The sequence below is a fragment of the Anolis sagrei genome, chromosome 3 (genome assembly GCF_037176765.1).
Source record: "Anolis sagrei isolate rAnoSag1 chromosome 3, rAnoSag1.mat, whole genome shotgun sequence".
Lineage (NCBI taxonomy): Eukaryota > Metazoa > Chordata > Lepidosauria > Squamata > Dactyloidae > Anolis > Anolis sagrei.
Genome location: NC_090023.1, coordinates 113450143 through 113469175, shown reverse-complemented (window position 1 = coordinate 113469175; position 19033 = coordinate 113450143). Strand labels below are relative to the sequence as shown.

Here is a 19033-nt window from a genome sequence, read left to right as displayed (position 1 = left end):
TTTTATGTCTCAAATGGAACGCATTCACAAGTGATGTATTGCAGACAAAAAGAAGTCTAAAGGATGGATTAATCAAAAAATTTGGCACCTCCCAGGATGTTTCCAGATGGAATGGTCCTCATGGCAGCAATTAGAAGCCATTATGTTTCTATGCCATCTTTTTCTCTTTAATAGATTTTCTGAGAATAATGTTAGAAATGGGGGGAAATCATGGGAAAGTTATTTGTGAGAGAAATTCATTTTGAATAGCTTCCCATTCAGAGAATGGACCAGGGAGATAATGCAATAAAATATCCAACTGCAGGTGCTGATTTCTTTCACCTCTCCTTGGCTTGCTTGATGCTGTTTTTACATCAGTTTGTGATTTGAAAAAATGAATATTAATATGCATTATCGGGTGCATTTTTCTTGATGCATGTGTATGTGTGTATGCATTAAAATGAACACCTTAGGGAAACTATGCCTCAAAATACTTATATTAGGGGGAAATATTATTAAGCACATGTATCAAATGCAAGGAGGATGGATTGAATCTAGCACACCACATCATTTTAAGTGGTCCCTGAGGGGTTCCATACCAGGGCAACTTTAGTTACATTTTTAGTAAAGGTAAAGCTTTCCCCTTGACATTAAGTCTAGTTGTGTCCGACTCTGGGGGTGGTGCTCATCTCCATTTCTAAGCCGAAGAGCTGGTGTTGTCCACAGACACCTCCAAGGTCATGTGGCTGGCATGCATAAAGTTACATTTATACAGTTTTACACTTACTAACAGCCCTTTGAAGGCAACATTAAAGCTTGGTGAAAATCAGTTTGACACCCTTGTTTTAAAGGGTGGAAATTGTTTTTATGCCTCTGTGTGTGCTGTTTAGCCCTTTTTGTATGTTTCTCTTAATATGTGCATTTTAAGGCATGTCCTCCCCCCAGGTCATATGGCCAGCATGACTACATGGAGTGCCGTTACCTTCCCACAGAAGCAATACCTATTCATCTACTCACACTTGAATGTTTTCGAACTGCTAGGTTGGGAGAAGCTGATTCTAACAGCAGGAGTTCACTCCGTTCCCTGGATTCAAACCGCCAACCTTTCTGTCCGCAAGTTCAGCAGCTCAGCAGTTTAACCTGCTGAGCCACCGGGGGGCCCTTATTTCCTACAAATACTAAATAATGTGGATAAAGGTCTAGCTTCCCAAAAGGCATGAAATAAGTTATTGCCTGGGGTATGGCTAACGTTTTCTGATATATTGCATCTTCTTATGACTACAGTTATAAACTTGATTTACGTCATCCTATAATGCCGTAAGATTTGTCATCATTATTTCTATTACACAAATGGAAAATTGCACCTGAAATTTATTAATTATATAGAATGTATAAAACATTCCATGTCAGAGATTTCACAGCAAAGTACAATAAGTTCAAAAATGTCACAAATTAAAACAAAAACTAGTACTAAAACTCGATACCACAGAATTCAAGGTAGCATATGACTGTCTAAAAGGGTGACCTAACTAAAGAACCCTCTTAGTACAAAAGTTATATCACAATCAAACTAAATCTCTACTTTAAAAATGCATGCTAAAAACACAACCTAAAAAAAATAGAATAATAAAAAAATAGTTTAGAAACTGTTTCTTTTTGTTGACTTCCGCCTTTATCTTCCCTGGGTAGTCTTGGTCATCGCTCTGGTGCCGCATTTTTGTTTAATATTGGTCGCTTCTTTTTTGGACTTTCCAAGTCTCTGATTTCTTGTTTTCATTTCTGTCACTTGTATTCACTTGGGGGTAGCAAGTCTTCGTGGGTTTTTTAACTGTCATATATCTGTCCCTTTTCCGCCTTTTTTCTCTCCCACTACTTCCCCCCCTTGCTTCTCATCCTTCCCCCCCCCCCCGTTTTCCCCCTCGCCATCCCCCTGCTTCTTCATTGCCCCCTATTCTTGACGCTCGAATGTGTCCATCCCCTACCCCCAAGCCTACCCTTGCCTACCCCCACACCTATCCACTATCTTCCCTTTCCTCTTTCTAAGAATTCTAGTGTTTTTAAATGTTTGTAAACAAAACTACAATAAACATATTAAAAAAAACACAACCTAAAAGCAGCCATGTTGTTTTTCTATTTCATTATATTTTAATGTGCATAATAAAAATTTAAAAAACAGCATATTTCCATCAAAACATATTAAAAACCAAATGCCTCCATCAATGATACACTAAGGCCACCTATTCCTGGTGAACTTCAAATAAATCTCAGGGTGCATTTACACGCTAGAATACCAATTAAATTGTCATGGCTCAATGCTATGGAATGCTAAGAGTTGTAGTTTAGTAAGGCATCAGCAAACTTTAGTAAAGAAGGCTAAAGACCTTGTAAAACTACAGCTCCAGAAGTGCCATAAAGTGGTGTTAAAATTGCATTCATTCTACAGTGTAGATGCACCTTCAGACTTGTGTGAAACTACCAGGAATGGCTCTTCAGAAGATCTGTTGTAAGGAGATATGACATTAGAGAAGGTGAGGAAGGTGAAGGTTTAGGGCTTTGATCATTAGAGACAGAGCTTAGCAACTGTCAAGTCCTTCACTTGGAAGCATTGCTTGACCCTTCACTTTCCCTGCATGTCAAAGGGACACGTGCTGCTATGCAACTCAGAGACTTCAACAAGGGTGCTACAGGCGGAGACAGAGGCCCCTTCTACATAGTCCTTAAAATCCGCAAGAAACAGGGATAAAGGGGGATGGGTGGCTAGATAAAACTCGGAAAAATGTCCTATGGATTGCAGGATCATCTGAAAAACATGTGTTAAAAGGCTTCTCTTTAAATCAGCCAAAAAATGCACTGTGACAGAGGACTGTATATCCCTTCAGGCAAAAATACCACGAGACATAGTAATATGTTAATCCTCTTTTTATAATCCTGAAACAGCTGATGAGAGAGGTAAAGAAATGAAGCCACTGACACACAGGTGGTTAAATGGAAGCACGAGAAGATAGCAATTCACATGAGAACTCTCTCCAACCATCCCTTTACTCTCATATTTATGAAATTAAACAGAGCTTTAAATTACTCCGGCATGGCAGACAAGTGAACTCAAAGTGAAATGGGTTTCAAGAGGGCAAACATAAAGGCAGCAGGAGGGTGAGGAGAGATGATGACAAAAAATCTGCTTGGGTGCATATTCTTATATCCGCATCACCACTTATGAGATCCATCTCGGAGCATCAATAAAAAAAAAAAAGTTCCAGTGGAAGTCCCACTTCCATTTTGAAAAATCCGCTGTAACCAAGCCTTTCAGGACAATTGACAAGGACTGAGAGCGCTATATCTGGACTTTCCTGAAGGCACCACAATTTTTTGCCCAACTTCTTTGTCCTGAATTAAGATGCTGCCTGGAAGGTCCCAAAGTGATACCAAGCAACAGTGAAGCAGCAGTGTTGTGTACTAACTTCAGCTTCTGGGTGAGCCTCAAGGGGAGCGCCAGGTAAAACATTTTGCAATCTGAGGCTACAAACTCCTGCACCATTATGGCCAGCATTCACTCCGTTTCACCTCCATCCCAGTCCTTCCTGAGAACAGGCTCCAGCCATATCTGATTCTGGCCCTATCTATACTGCCATATAAAATCCAGATTATTTATTTATTTATTTATTTATTTCAAAGTTTTCTATACCGAGCTTCTCACCTCTTAGAGGGACTCAGCCCGGTTTACAACCATAAAAACATACAATCAGTAAAATATCATAGTTCATAATTACAATAACACATTTAAAATAACAACTATATTTAAACTACGGTGGTCAGTCGTTATATTAAAAACAAGTATACCTCATCTTCCATCCACAATCCTAGGGTGCTGCCTCATTCATCGAAAGCCTGTCTCCACAACCACGTCTTCACCCATTTCCTGAATGTCAGGATAGACGGGGCGGTTCTGACCTCCGGTGGGAGAGAGTTCCAGAGTCACGGGGCCACCACCGAGAAGGCCCTGTCCCTCGTCCCCACCAGGCGCGCTTGTGAGGCCGGTGGGACCGAGAGCAGGGCCTCTCCAGACGATCTTAGTAATCTTGATGGTACGTAGGGGAGAATACGTTCGGAGAGGTAAACAGGGCCGGAGTCGTTTAGGGCTTTATAGGTTAACACCAGCGCTTTGAATTGTGCTCTGATTATCTGCTTTGAACTGGATTATATGGCAGTGTGAGATAATCCAGTTCAAAGCAGGTAATCTGAATTATTTGATTGGATAATCTGGATTATATGGCAATGTAGATCTAGCCTGATATATGTCTTCCTGGTTTTAGTGGGTCCAAAACCAAACCTACCCAAGGTCACTAAATAAGTCCATGGATATTTTAAACAACACCCTTTGGCAGAGAAGGCTAAAGGCCTTTTAAAACAACAATTCTTGTGACTCCATAATATTGAACCATGGTTGTTAAAATTGTGTCAAATTACATTAATTCTACAGTGTAGATGTATCCTTAGGTCCATGCAAGATTTTCCCATACCAATTTCTCATTGAAGCACTTTTAAATACAGGATGCACTGCAAAATTTAAAAGCTTATTCCAATGTTACAACCATTAATTGGAACACTGACATTCTAAACAATATACATATTTATTGTCGAAGACTTTCATGGTCGGAATCACTGGGTTTTGCAAGTTTTCCGGGCTGTACGGCCATGTTCCAGAAGCATTCTCTCCTGACGTTTCACCTGAATCTAAGGCAGGCATCCTCAGAGATTGTGAGGTCTGTTGGAAACTAGGAAAATGAGGTTTATACGTGTATATATAAAGAGTTCTTTCTCCCACCCTGGACATTCCACAGATATAGATGCAGACAAAATGTCAGGAGATAATGCTTTTGGAACATGGCCGTACAGCCCGGAAAACTCACAACAACCCAATACACATATTTGATACTTAATCTTAAAAAACTATAAATGAGAAATATACTCATGCCCTACTTAAGGCCTCATCACACTTGAGCATTTTCCCACTTTAATCCCCTTCAAATGCTGTGACTGCCTCCTGCGGAGTTCTAGAGCTTGTTGTTTAGGGAGGCCCAGGGCTTCTTTAGATGAGCGGTTTAAGGGCTCCCCCCTAACCGTCAAATTCCAGAATTCTGCAGGAAGCAGTCACAGCAGTTAAAGTGGATTAAAGTGGGAAAATGCTCAAGTGTGATGAGGCCCGGACATAGCGTTTTCTTGGAAAGAAGTTGATTTGCCAAAGTTTACTACACTTTCTTCCTATCTGTCCTAAATATCCTTGATCACATAACAGACTGTAAGTCAATCTTCAAGCTCGGTGCAAATGAATACCAAGAAAGAAAAATGGCTTAGACAGTTTATGATCAGCAACTCAAATTACAGCCTTGGGAGTCCATGCCAGCACCACACCATTTCATATAAACAGTGTGATAGCATATTTACAAAGTGAAGATTGGTTTTTTGTTTCATCAGAGAAGCCAAGTTTGCAATTGCCAAGATAACTTGGTGGCATCAAATAGAAAAAAGTACACTGAGGTCTGACTTAGTAAGGTGAATATCTTCCTCATTCTCTTCTCAAATGGAAAATAATCATTTAATCTATTTTTAATTCTCCATTTTGGGACAGTTTTAAAAGAATTCTTCCAGTGAATGTCAGAATTGCTATAGCCAAGGCCTGCTCAAGACAATTGAGGAGCAGAAGCAAAAGGCAAAGATGGCATCCCTACATCCCACATGCAGAAGAGAACCAGTCTGGCAATGAATTTTATTTTGACAGTGGTGACAGGGCATTATCCTCTACTAAATCCAAGCAGCAGGTCATTTTGGAAGTGCAGAACACAGCTGAGTCTTCCAATGGAGGGGTGGATTGACAAGAAAGACTTGGTAGACCAGGGCTATTGCTCTCAGTCTGCCATCCGAGGCACTTGCTTCACATTGTCTAATAGCAGAGTTGGCTGTAGTTGCCAACGTATACCATATCAGAAACATTTTACTGATCTTTTTATTTTCATGCCTAGAATTTGGTGCAAGCTCAGGGCAATGGATGAAGGTTTACATAGTGCCCATATACTATCTTTTCTAGAAGAGTTAGCTGATTAATCTAGATCAGTGGTTCCCAACTCTTTTTTTGACCAGGGACCCCTTTCACCAGGAACCACTTTGACAAGGGACCACTTTGACCAGGGTCCACTCCCCAACATTAGTACCAAAAGGGTTACAAATCAGTTTTTGACCAACTTTAGATTTGTTTTGGTTATTTGGGGTGTTGATTCAGAAAACTGCATTGGACAGACCACATCAGCTCTAGTTTCTGATACGGAACATATGCCATCCAGTAGTCACCATCTGTTCACTCTCAGAAAATCATGTTTAATAATCTAGAACTGATGTGGTTTATCCAATACAATTTTCTGAATAAGCACCCCAAATAACCCCAGGACCAGGCCTAAAAACTATGGCATCAAGGTGCCCCTGCTTCCAGATGCCACATGGAATGGCTCCACTCAGGGAGAGGGAGGATGAGGAGAAGCAGCAGTAAGGAGACTTCTTGTCCTGCCTTTCATGGGTAGTCAGCCTTTCCCCTTCCGACATCCCCATTGCCTCGGTACTATAACAGGGTTTTGCAAGACTAATCGCTCTCGTTGCAATGGTGTAGTAACGGTGAAGCCGCAAACCATATTTTAGTTTTTGCAGACCACTGGTGGTCCATGGACTACAGGTTGGGAAACAATAAGCTAGATACTTTGAACTTTCAGCCCTACAACTTGATGATTTTATTGGTTTTCTTTTATCTCTGACTCTATCTACCTATCCTATTTATTTGTTGCATTTGTATGACACCTTTCTCCCAATAGCTTTGTTTACCACTTTGCATCTTTCATTTCAACTGTTTATGGTGCTACTCATATGGATCCCAATATTTGTTCCATCTTGCAGATAAGTTGTTTGGGGGCTTTTTGAAACTAACCTCCTTTATTGTGTTGTATTTTCTTTAAAAATACAAAATTCTCCTTCACGTTTCAAATGTAATAGTTTGGGAACGAAGCAGGGAGCAAAACAAGATTCATTTGCTGTGGAAGGGGAATGTGTACAAAGTATTAACCCAGATTTATGGGATGGGGAGAAAGTAGAGGTTATCAACTTCTGAAAACCCCAAATATTCTCATATTTTCAAATTCACTTAGTCTGAAAATTCTGTGTGTGATAATATGATTCAGAAACGACTGAAACTTGAATGCCTGTTCACTTAGAAAATCTTATATTTTCTAATATTTGTTTTAAATAGGGTGTGGGGTAGAGAGATTTCTTATTTGAGGTTGAAATGGGTTAAATATTCTAAATCACCTTAAAGCTAAAAATGGTAAGATCATCCATAACTGTACTATGATGCACCTTCTTATCTTCTCTAGATGAAAGGTAGAATTTAAACATATCAGTATCATTAACCCTCCTCAGATTCTAGTATGAAACAGCTGCCTGTGGGCATTTCCCTGTTGGTGAGAGGGAGCTGTCAACAATGAATGTGAGTATATGTCTAGGCTAGTAGCATGGAAAGAAAGATTCATGAGTGGACTAGATTGGTTCAGTGTTTACATTGTTGTTGATGTGTGCCTTCTGACTTGTGGTGACACTAAGGTGATCTTATCATGAGGTTTTCCTGGCAAAATTTGTTCAGAACTGATTTGGTTTTTCCTTTTTCCAAGGCCTAGAGAATATGATTTGCCCAAAGTAACCTGGTGGGTTTTTCAAGGCTGAGTGATGATTCAAACCCTAGTCTCCGGAGTTATAGTCCAACACTCAAACCATTACACTGTGTAGCACTGAAGCCTCATCATATGGACTAATTTTCCTGTTGTATGCCGATTCCTCTCCCCTTTTGCCATGGAGCTCATTACACGACATACATCTACTTCTGGTGGGGCTCAGTGGCAGAAGAGGAGAGGAAACAGCGTGCAGTGCTGCCATAATAATACGAGAGCCTTCCCGTGTTGCACTTGCAACAATGGGGGAAAGCCAGGAAGGGGTTCTGGGTAAGTCAGAAAAGTCATTGTCATAAAAAAAAATTGGGAAGGAAAAGCTTTTACCCAGATAGTAATTGGGAGCCATTTTATTGCACCAAAATTGAGCTGCACCAGTACAACTATGGTAGCTTCCCAGATGGGTATTGACTACTAGCACTGCACTTTACTATTAGCACTGCACCATTAGTTGACACAACGTACACTTTCTCAGCTAACAGATGTGATTTTTGAGCTCAACACGGGGCCAAGAATTCCCAAAGAATTATGAGACAACTTTTCAATGTTAAAAAGAATGACAATTGGGAAAAAAAATCCAGCCTACATTGTTCTACAAAGAACTGTTATAAATCTACTGCACATAAATGTGATATGAACTAGTCTCCGCAGAAGTTATTTAGATTTAATAATAATAATAATAATAACTGCTAATCAATTGCTCCATATTAAAACGTGTGTGGGATACTTTCTTCATTTTTAAAACTTCGTTTAAACCTGAAAAACACCTCTTATTGTTACAGGATAATATAATGAATAGTTCATTCACTTACTGCTACAGAGTTCTATGATCTCATTGTTAACAAGCCATGAATGGTTTGGTCTTAATGAAGAAATTCATTAAGAATTCATTAATGCATTAAGTACTAATGTACTTCTGTGCTAAGCCTTTAAAGGCATGTGATTGAAATGCAGCAGGTCTGACACACAACATGTCTGAGAAATGTCCCCACAAAGAGGAGAAGGCAGGCCTACCTGTCAGTATCTCCCCTCCTTTTCTCTGGCAAGGCTTTCATGTGTTTCTCAGAATAGCAGGAAAGCCTGCAGCTGTGTTTTCAATCAGAAAAACGAAACACCCTTCTCTGTAGATTAAGCGGCTTCTGCAAAGGAACCTGGCCACACAGGAACACTTTTATTGCAGCAGCCACAGCAAGATCAGGAGGGTCATCATCCTAGCCTACACACTGCAACATCATCAGGACGACTTCACCACCTCCTGCTTCTCTCCTCCATCTATCACCGCATGGGGCATCTATTTAAATCCAGGGGGGATTAGCATAGTGGATCCCATTTACACTGGAATATGTAAAATTTGACACGGTTGTAACTACATCTTACTCTAACAAATCCAGTGAAAGTGCACAGCATCAAAAATGAATCAAATAATGCCTTTTCCTGGCTCATGTCAGTTCACAGGCTGACAAACATATGCCTCACAGATGGGATTGTTGAATTTAAACCCAAAAAAGGCTATCCTACACAGAAACACTGGCAAAAGTGTGCTGTAGATGGGGAGCCACGCAGGTTGATGGTAAGCATTTATCAGATGGCAAGAAACCATAAAAAAGAAAAATAGTGCATGGTTGTTTGACTTTGTATGATTTACTTCTAGTAAATCCTACTGTAGTGTAAGCCCCATTGAGTTTAGTAAGTTTTATTCCCTGCTAGATAAGTGTATATACCAGGCATGAGCAAACTTCAGCCCTCCACTTGTTTTGGACTTCAACGCTAAAACACCTGGAGGGCCAAAGTCTGCCTATGCCTGGCATATACTCTATAAGATGACAGTCTTGGTTTGTCTATCATTCAAATAAAGCATTAGCTGATTAGTTGGTGAGTGACCGGTTTTCATGGTTTAGCTCTCAATTAAGCTGGCACATGTTATAACATTCTTTTGGTTCCCATATGTCAATACCATAAAGAATTTTAAATGGACATTTCTTCTAACATTTGGCAGTTTGTAGCCTTTATTAAACGGCAAGTAACTTCAATATTTCAAAATGGTTGTGGCTTTAGTAATCTATAATAATTAATAATATGATATATACTCAATCTAGTATAACATGTACATAACTTAATGAACTAAAATGTATTCATTCAGTCAATAGCACCAGTGCCAATTCTTTCTAATTACTCACACTTGCTATGTGCACATTCTTTTTATTGTGTGGGGAAAAGTCCTATTTGCCCAATATTCTGATTTTTTGCATGTCTCTCAGGCAGTTTTGATAAGTGACTTTGAATGACACAGAGATTTTATGGAGAGATAAAAGAAGGTAAGAGCCCAGTTTTATTTTCAGGTATCTGGAAAAAGTTCCATCTATGAAATTGTACTGTGAATTGAAGGGGAAATTATTTTTGAAACAAAATGAATAGAATAGCACAAGAAATCACATCTCACCTCAAATATGGAAGTGGTTTCAAGTAAATAGTTCCCAGCCTCAGGTTCTCTCTGTGGAATAAAAAGTAGTCTGCTTCACAGTGAGATATACTGAAAATGCAATATAAATTATTATAGACTCACAGATGGATTCAGCTTTCCTGTTTTCTCAGTTAATTGTACCCAATGCTGTGAACAACCTGAACAGAATTCATGGGATGTTCTATTTTCCACCTGCTGCTTATTTGGTGATTTTGATTTGGTTGGTTCCATCTCATACCAATATTCTCCTTCCTGCTTTCCTCACCTGTCTTTCTGTCCCACATCCTGTGTTTTATGTCAGGCTAACTGGAAAAATTGCAAATCCTCAGTTGTTTTCAAGGAAATTAGTGGGGTGCATCACTTTTCTTGTGTGCCACTTAGCCTGTAATGTATGTTAGATCATCCCACAAATAGAGTATTCACATCTGGAATAAATTTGCACAATGGTTTTGGTGGAATTATGCAGTATACCACCTGAAACTCCATCAAAGTGGTTTTCCCAGATTCTAAATAGCCTGCATTTGAAGTCAGGTCAACACAAACATTTCTTCCAAATTTGGTGACATTCTGTCCAGCCATTTCACAGATTTGAGTTGGGTGCTCATTTTAGTCAAGGAAGCACATCTACAAGATCTGACAAGGGATTTTGATGATTGGAGGACATATACACCAAGCAGTCTTTATATAGAATTTTTTTTTCAAATATCCAAATGTGGTGTAAATCCATCCAACTATTTGGAAGAAATTAAAGGGATGACACATCTGTGACCCCTGAAAACTGGATTTCATAAAAACCACATAGATTAGGCTTTGGAAAAAACATTCCAAACACACCTTTTCAAACTTGGTAGATATCTGATTAGTCATATCCACATGATATAATATCCTATTTTAATGGATGAGGTGGTAACCTTCTCCATTGTGATTTTTTGCCTAAGATTGCTGTCCAACACACTGAATTATTATTAATTATTATTATTAAACTTTATTTGTACCCCGCTAGCATCTCCCAAAGGACTCGATGTGGCTTACAAAGGCCAAGGCCTCAAAACAACACAACAATACAACACCAAAGCAAATTAAAACAGTTAAAGCAATATTACAATAAACAATACATCAAGACACTATAAAACTGGGCCGGGCCAGACTAATGGGTACAGGGTTAAAAGTGCTGATGTGAAATGTGATATGTACGGATTCTAGGGTAAGCGCAGTGTGCAGCATGCAGCAATCTCAGTTCTAATAAAGTGCTTCTGGGACTTGTTATTGGAGATTCCTATTCTGGAAAGGCACATCGGAACAGCCAGGTCTTCAAGTTCTTTCTAAAGACTGCCAATGTAGGGGCCTGTCTAAGATCTTTGGGGAGGGTGTTCCAGAGTTGGGGGGCTACCACAGAAAAGGCCCTGTCACGCGTCCCCACCAAACGCGCCTGCGACGCAGGTGGAATCACGAGCAGGGCCTCTCTGGATGACCGAAGGGAACATGTGGGTTCATAGAGGGAGATGCGGTCACGCAGGTAGGATGGTCCCAAACCATTTAGGGCTTTGTAGGTAAGCACCTGCACCTTGAATTGGGCTTGGAAAATAAACGGCAGCCAGTGGAGCTCCTTGAACAGGAGGGTTGACCTCTCTCTGTAAGGAGCCCCAGTCAACATCCTGGCTGCTGCCCGTTGGACCAGTTGAAATTTCCGAGCTGTTTTCAAGGGCAGCCCCACGTAGAGCGCATTACAATAGTCCAATCTAGAGGTGACCAAGGCATGGACCACCCCGGCCAGATCAGCCTTCGCGAGGTACGGTCACAGTTGGCGCACGAGTCTCAATAGTGCGAAAGCCCTCCCGGACACCGCCGATGCCTGAGCCTCAAGCGTAAGCGATGAGTCCAAGAGGACTCCCAAACTGTGGACCTGTGGCTTCAGGGGGAGTGTAACCCCGTCCAACACAGGTTGCCACCCTATACCCCGATCCGGTTTGCGATCGACCAGGAGGACCTCTGTCTCGTCTGGATTGATCTTCAGCTTGTTCTTCCTCACCCAGATAGACACAGCAACCAGGCACTCGTCCAGTACCCGAGAGGCCTCCTTGGAATTAGGTGGAAAAGAGTAGTAGAGTTGTGGGTCATCTGCGTAGAGATGGCACCTAACTCCAAAACTCTGGATGGTCTCTCCTAGTGGTTTCATGTAGATGTTAAAAAGCATGGGAGAGCCTGAATGCTGAAGTAGCCTAAAATGTGGAATGAGTAAAAATGGAAAAGACAAGAGAGCTTGAGTTGTAAATAGCCTGAAAGACAAAGGTATGGCAAGAGTTGGGGACATGTGATTCTTCATATGCTTTTGGATTTCCATTCCCATTATCATTCCTAGCGATTCTGGTCAGTTGAGAGGTAGAGTATGGTAGCTATTGTCTAACAGGGTCTTTAAAAATGGTAATGACTTATATCATGATATATTATTTACCTCATACAGTGCAGTGATTCCCAGTCTTATATTCCTAGAGACTGCTGCACTACAACTCTCAGAATCCAATTGGATATGGTGGCTGGAGCTTCTAGATCTTATGTCTAACAACATCTATAGTCTCAAGGTAACATAGTGCTTTTGTATACTGCTGATTGGTGTGCTATACCTTCCCCCTATCACAGTTTTGGTGGTGTGTAGACTTGAGAACAGATGCTTCTAAACTTGGCATCTTATAGAAGTCACTGGTCAACAGGTATGAACTGACCCTTAAATGCATCATTAAAAAGTTATCATTGAAAGTCTATACTACTCAGCAATGAGGAAATGCTTAGTAGTCAGCATCACTGGGCACTTTAACTTAAGATTCAGGTCATACAAGATTGAGTAACACATTTCTGATTTAACACACTGCTAGAAACAGGAAAAGTCCTTGGCTTACTGCTTGTGATGAAAATTGAAACCAGAAGCAATGATGTCAACTTGCTGTTCTTCTGTAGTCCACACTATGGATACAGAGCAATGATGCCATGATTTTGAATGCTACATTAAGATTTTATTTTTACTTTTTTAAGAGGGCAGTTATTAGCATGAGCCCAGAAAAAGAACAAACTTGGGAAAAAGACCAGAAAATATATTCAGAGGTCTCCTGAAGTATCTTTTTCCAGCTGGTCTCCTGCTCATGAAACTCTCGACAACATACTAGCATTAGGTAATTATATTTTTAGGCTGCCTCCAAAAGATTCCAAAATATTAAAAAAATATATTTTAAAACATTATGAGAGATGTTTCAGCATGAGTTTAACTGACAAAAATTGCAATAAGTGATGGCCTATGAAAAACGAATACTGGCAACAACAGAAAAATAAAAGATTTGACAGCAATTTTAGAAAGCAATGAAAATGTCTGAGGTTGGCCAGGTGATTGGTCAGGGGTCAGGAAATGTTGAACTGAGGGAGCTTCAAAGAGTAGATACAGTTGGAGCCTCTCTGTTTCTGACTTCTTAAGCCCTTTTGCTATGCATCTTGTCCCCTTGATAATAATGGGTTGATGATAAAACCAGAAGAGAATCTGAAATCTGTTGTCGAAGGCTTTCATAGGTTGCTGTGGGTTTGCTGGGTTGTATGGCCATGTTCCAGAAGCATTTTCTCCTGACGTTTTGCCCACATGCCTGCCATAGATGTGCGCGAAACGTCAGAAGAAAATGCTTCTGGAACATGTCCATACAACCCAGAAAACTCACAGCAACCCAATCTGAAATCTGTTTATGTGCCTTTCTGCATGGATGTTCCTAAGTACAGGAGATTTTGGCTTTAGTGAACAACCTCCAATCCCACTACAGCTGCATTTTTATTGATAGCAGTTGCATAACTAATTGAGTACCTTTAATATTGCACTTCTCTTCAATTGTGAAATTGCACTAATTCACATTTCATGGTCCTGTGATTGTATTTCTGTACATTCCTAAATCCCGTCGTCTTGTATTATCACAGTTCTTTAATTTTTATTTTAACACAATTCCAATGTTTTAAAAGACCAATAAAAACAAATATTACTATGAAACATAAAAGAAAAGAAAAATGACCCATTTGAGTGTAGCAAGAAGGAGAGACGAGAGGGGTTGAACAGCACAGAAGCAGAACAGGCCTATTTCACCAAAGTAGGCGATGGAAACATTGTGGAATTGGGAGCTACTGATGGATGTTACCAATTAATACCTAATGATGGGAGAATTACAGGGAGGAGACATATTAGTAACAGGATGCACACAGTGTTGTTCAAAAGGAATTGTCCGTGAATATGACATCCCAGGTACAATGCCACTTTGGCTGTCTTATGCAAAAGCCCCTTACACTTTATTATGTTTCTACTCAAGCTTTCAACTGAAGAAAATTGTTTTTTTTTCTTCCTTTTCTCCTTATCCTGTTATTATTTTATATTTCTTCCTCTGGTCCAGTGGTTCTCAGCCTGTGGGTCCCCAGGTGTTTTGGCCTACAACTCCCAGAAATCCCAGCCAGTTTACCAGCTGTCAGAATTTCTGGGAGTTGAAGGCCAAAACATCTGGGGAGCCACAGGTTGAGAACCACTGCTCTAGTCTAGAACCCCATGGGGAAAACTTTTCTTTTTTTAAATTGAACTTGAGAGCCTTTCCAGTTAAGGAATAGAGGTTAAAATGCTGTTATTTAATTAATCAATGCATGACAATGGTTCTTCTGTTATCATACAGTATATTTCATGCAAAATGTATGTGGTATATAACATTATCAGAAACTGTATGTTCACCTATATGTTTGTTCTTTCCTATACAGGTGCCTGATTTGCAGAGGTGGGAAAGTTAAAATCTGAATAAAACTCCATCTGAACCAAAAGATTAAGCAAGTGCATCAGTTGCTACTGATATATAATGATGATGCATCAATTACAAAAAGCAATGAAAAGAAAGGGAGAAACTTGTCCAAAAAAGACGAAAGGCCAAGATTTGAGGAGTAATTGCGCTTGTGATTTTTAAACCAGGTTAAAACACAGCAGTCTGTCTTCCAAAGATCAGCATGAGCTCCCAAGAACTAGCAGCAGGGGAGACCATAAATTGTTCTCTATCTTGGTAGACTTCATTCTGTACAGCCCTCCTGCGGTGCCAGTAAAGTGATCCCGTCTTTGGAAACTTTGCTATGTCCTGCCAAAGAGAGGTTTCCACAGTCCAGGATGTCTTCAGTCTATAGATGCAGGAAGGTGAAAATGAGCCAATTTGTTTATTTTCAAGTATTCAGAGCCAATTTGAAATTGTCAGAAAAGCAATACAAGTAAAAAGGCTCTTCTGAGCTCAAAGAAGTTTTCTATGCTAAAGTAAGAGCATATGCATACAAGTCTGCTGCAGCCACTAGAAAAGTATGAATGGCAATGTCTGTGTAACTCTAAACATGCATCTGGGAGCTGTGCTCCATAGGAAGATAAAACCAAATATTTATTTTGCAGTTAACAGCCTTCAAGATGAATTTGACTTAAGATGTCTTATGAATGAGAAATCTTCAAGTGATCCTATCATCAATTGCCTTCCTTAGGTCTTGCAGATTTGGGGCTGTGGCTTCCTTCATTGGTCTTCCTCTTTTCCTACTGCTTTCAGCTTTGCTAAAAATAATTGACTTTTTAAAGAAGTAATGTCTTCTTGTAATGTGTCCAAAATACAACATTTTCTGTGTGATTATGGTAATCGCAAGTGTGTCTCTCTGTCTCTCTCTTCTTCTCTCTGCATATGCATAGCTCAAAGCCTGAACAGAAATGTAACAGTATCCAAAAGTCCTAGGCTCAGTCATCTTCCCGGGCATTGCCCGACCTATCAGTGCAAATGTGTAAAATATGCTTAATATATTTCCTCATTTGAATAATGTGCAATGTTTCTTATTGGTGTTGGTGTTGCTAACTTGTGGTGATCCTAAGGCGACCCTATACAAGGTTTTCTGGTTTGTGATTTCCTAAACTTACCCAGCTGGTTTCCAAGGCAAGTAGGGAATTGAATTCTGGTCTGCAGTTGTAGTGTAATGCTCAAACTACTACACTACAATGGCTCTCAAAGTTTATATTAGGCTATCAGAATTTGAGAAACTAGAACATGGCACTGCTATTGCTTGTACCACAGTGTACGTAAGGTAACTGGTGTGGTGGAGAGGCAGAGATTATTCCCTTAGTATGCCTGGAATTAATGCCATTTTTGTCTCATTTGCTATAATTATTTTTTTACTTTGTTGAATACTCTCTGGAGGTTGTCAACAGATGGCCTGAAATCTGGCTCCGGGCCATGGACTGCTACTGCTGTAGTAGACTAACAAATTGTTGTTTCCAGTACCTCATAGTAATTTATGTTCTGTATGGATGCCAAATTATACTGTAATATTTCAAAATACAGCAGTAAGTAATGCATTTAGTAGTAATAATGTCAAGAAGTTTTTTAATGCTAAAAAAAGGTTCATAAACCTAGATTGGTTTGATCTATCAACACAAATATAAAACATGATAATGACAGATATTCTCCTTGGCATACATTAGAAATAAAAAAAAACCCATCATGTAATTGCAAAACTATCCATTCACAAAAACAGTGTTTCCTTGAAGTGCTACCTATGCTGTTCCTGCCCCTACCATGGGAGCTGAAAAATAAGCAAGAAAGCTTCCCAAATTAATACACAGTCTCCTTTTGGAATTAACATTAAACTGAGATTAATTTATCAGTGACAAACTTTACACAAAATTTCTGGATTACAATTACAGCTACATATACTGTGAGATGCAGGGAGTGGGGTTTACTCTGCTTCCTTGGTGAGAGTTTGAATGTAATGGCTCAGAAAGCAAAGGCTAGATTTTCAGTCTTCTATCTGAATGATTCCAGAGGTCAATGAAAGACATATGAGCTAATCTCTAAAATCCAAAGCATGTCCCAGTGATTCGCACATAAGATCAACCAGGTGATATATGAAAGACCGCCGTTATTCAAGAAAAGTCAGAGGTTAAAAATGGACATGTTTGATCCCCTATAAATAAAAAGTGGTTTGATGGGGAGCCATTTGGAGCTGCATACCATTTAGAGTAAGGCTTGTTTCAACTTTCTTATGAACTTGTGCTTGTCATAAACTTCTGATTTATACCTACTGGAAAAGGCGTGCCAAACACGTCTGGTGCTCCCGGCTGTCATGTGGATGCTAGAAATCTGTCCATGCAGCGTCTTGTCATTGGTTTTCAACTTGGCACAGAACAAACCCTTGTAAATAAGGAGAGATTTTGTGACATACAGTGCCTCATTTAAGATGGAAGCCTAGCCACATGGCACAGTTTACCTCGCGTAGCAACCCTGTCTAGTAAAGAAACCAAGTAGGTGCCTGTAAGAGTGTACGCAAGGCCAACAGATTGTGACAAACATAGACAAATGTAATCCAAGCAAATTTTACAAGGAGATAAATGTGAATGGATAAATAAATTGGACATAAATTGAAAAGAGAGATGACCAGCTTCTTAAAAAAATATACATATTTTCTTGGGTGGAAGAATAAAATGTAATACAGGTAGTTCTGAAATATAATGCTAAGAAACTGAAATAGTGGTAGTAAAGTTTTTAGAGCTCTTGTGGTAGTTGATAATTCTTGTCAAATTAACTTTGACTTATGGTGACCCCATGAATGGGAGATCTTCAAGTCACCCTATTATGGACAGCCCTATCACATCTTGCAGATTTAGGCCATAGGTTCCTATGTCCATCCATCTGGAATGTGAGTTTCATCTTTTCTTACTGCCCTCCACCTTACCAAGCATTATCATATTTTCTATCATTCCCATGTTCTCATATAGTCAAAGAACAACAGCTTCAAAGTAGTCATCTTGACTTTTAGGGAGAGTTCCTCTAGCACACATTTATTCATCTTTTTATTAGGCCATGGTATCTGTAGAACTCTTCTGCAGCACCACATTTCATATGAATTGGTTTTCTTCCTATCACTTTCTTCACTGTCCAGCTTTCAGAACCATGTTCAGAAATGAAAAACGAACGGACAATGCCAAATTTAGTATTTAGCATATATACTTAAGGATATTGTCTAGTTCCTTCCAAATCCTAGGACTTTATTATACAAAGATACTATTCTACTGCAGTTGCAATATAATGGATAATGAGCATATACCAGGACGATCACCTTCAGTATCACATCTTTTTTCCTTGCATAAAATTGCGCTGCTTAGAAAAGCTATGGTTGCATCTTCATACTTCTGCATACCCTTCTAAGTTTTTAAATTTAAAAAAGTCAAATAAAGTAATATTTTAAATAAACACAAATCAGATAGCTTGGAATAAGTGCAGGAAGGGGGGGGGGATTGTGGGAGAAAAGGAGAATCTCGTCCCCTGATATCACTTTACTTCTGGCATACCAGCACAGTAGTGGAATGAATCCATCCCATAGAGGGTGGTGGGAATGATGACAGATTTCAAGCTATTGTTGGGTTTTGTTGACAGTGGCAAGTGCCAAGTTATTCACAGGGAGGTGAGCATGCAGTAAGGTATGGACTGTCTCGTGCAATAGCAACCATCACCTTTGGTGCTGATTTGCTAGCTTTGTGGAAGAAGATCCTTAGTCTTCTGATCTTTTGTCTGCAGTCTCCATTCTGATTAATGGCTACACCAAGGTATGGAAAATCTTTAACTATTACAATGTTTTTATCATCTACATTAAAGTTATGTATATAATCTGTCATCATTATTTTGGTTTCTTAGTGTTCAACTGTAGACCTGCCTTTATACTTTCTGCCCCTGGCTTCCTTCAATAATCTTTCAAGTCTTTGCTGTTTTCTGCTAGTAGTAGGGTGTTATATGTATGTCTTGCATGGTTGATTGTCCTTCCACCAATA

General features: G+C 39.6%; 1 protein-coding gene across 1 annotated transcript in view; it reads right to left on the bottom strand.

The window, feature by feature from the left end:
* Positions 1-8973, bottom strand: part of METTL21C (methyltransferase 21C, AARS1 lysine) — a 47669-nt gene extending 38696 nt beyond the window's left edge. Inside the window, exon 1 of the mRNA XM_060769579.2 lies at positions 8751-8973. Coding sequence (XP_060625562.1) covers positions 8751-8791 — 41 coding nt within the window. The 5' untranslated portion in view covers positions 8792-8973. The remainder of the gene's footprint in view (positions 1-8750) is intronic.
* Between the last annotated feature and the right edge of the window lie 10060 nt (positions 8974-19033).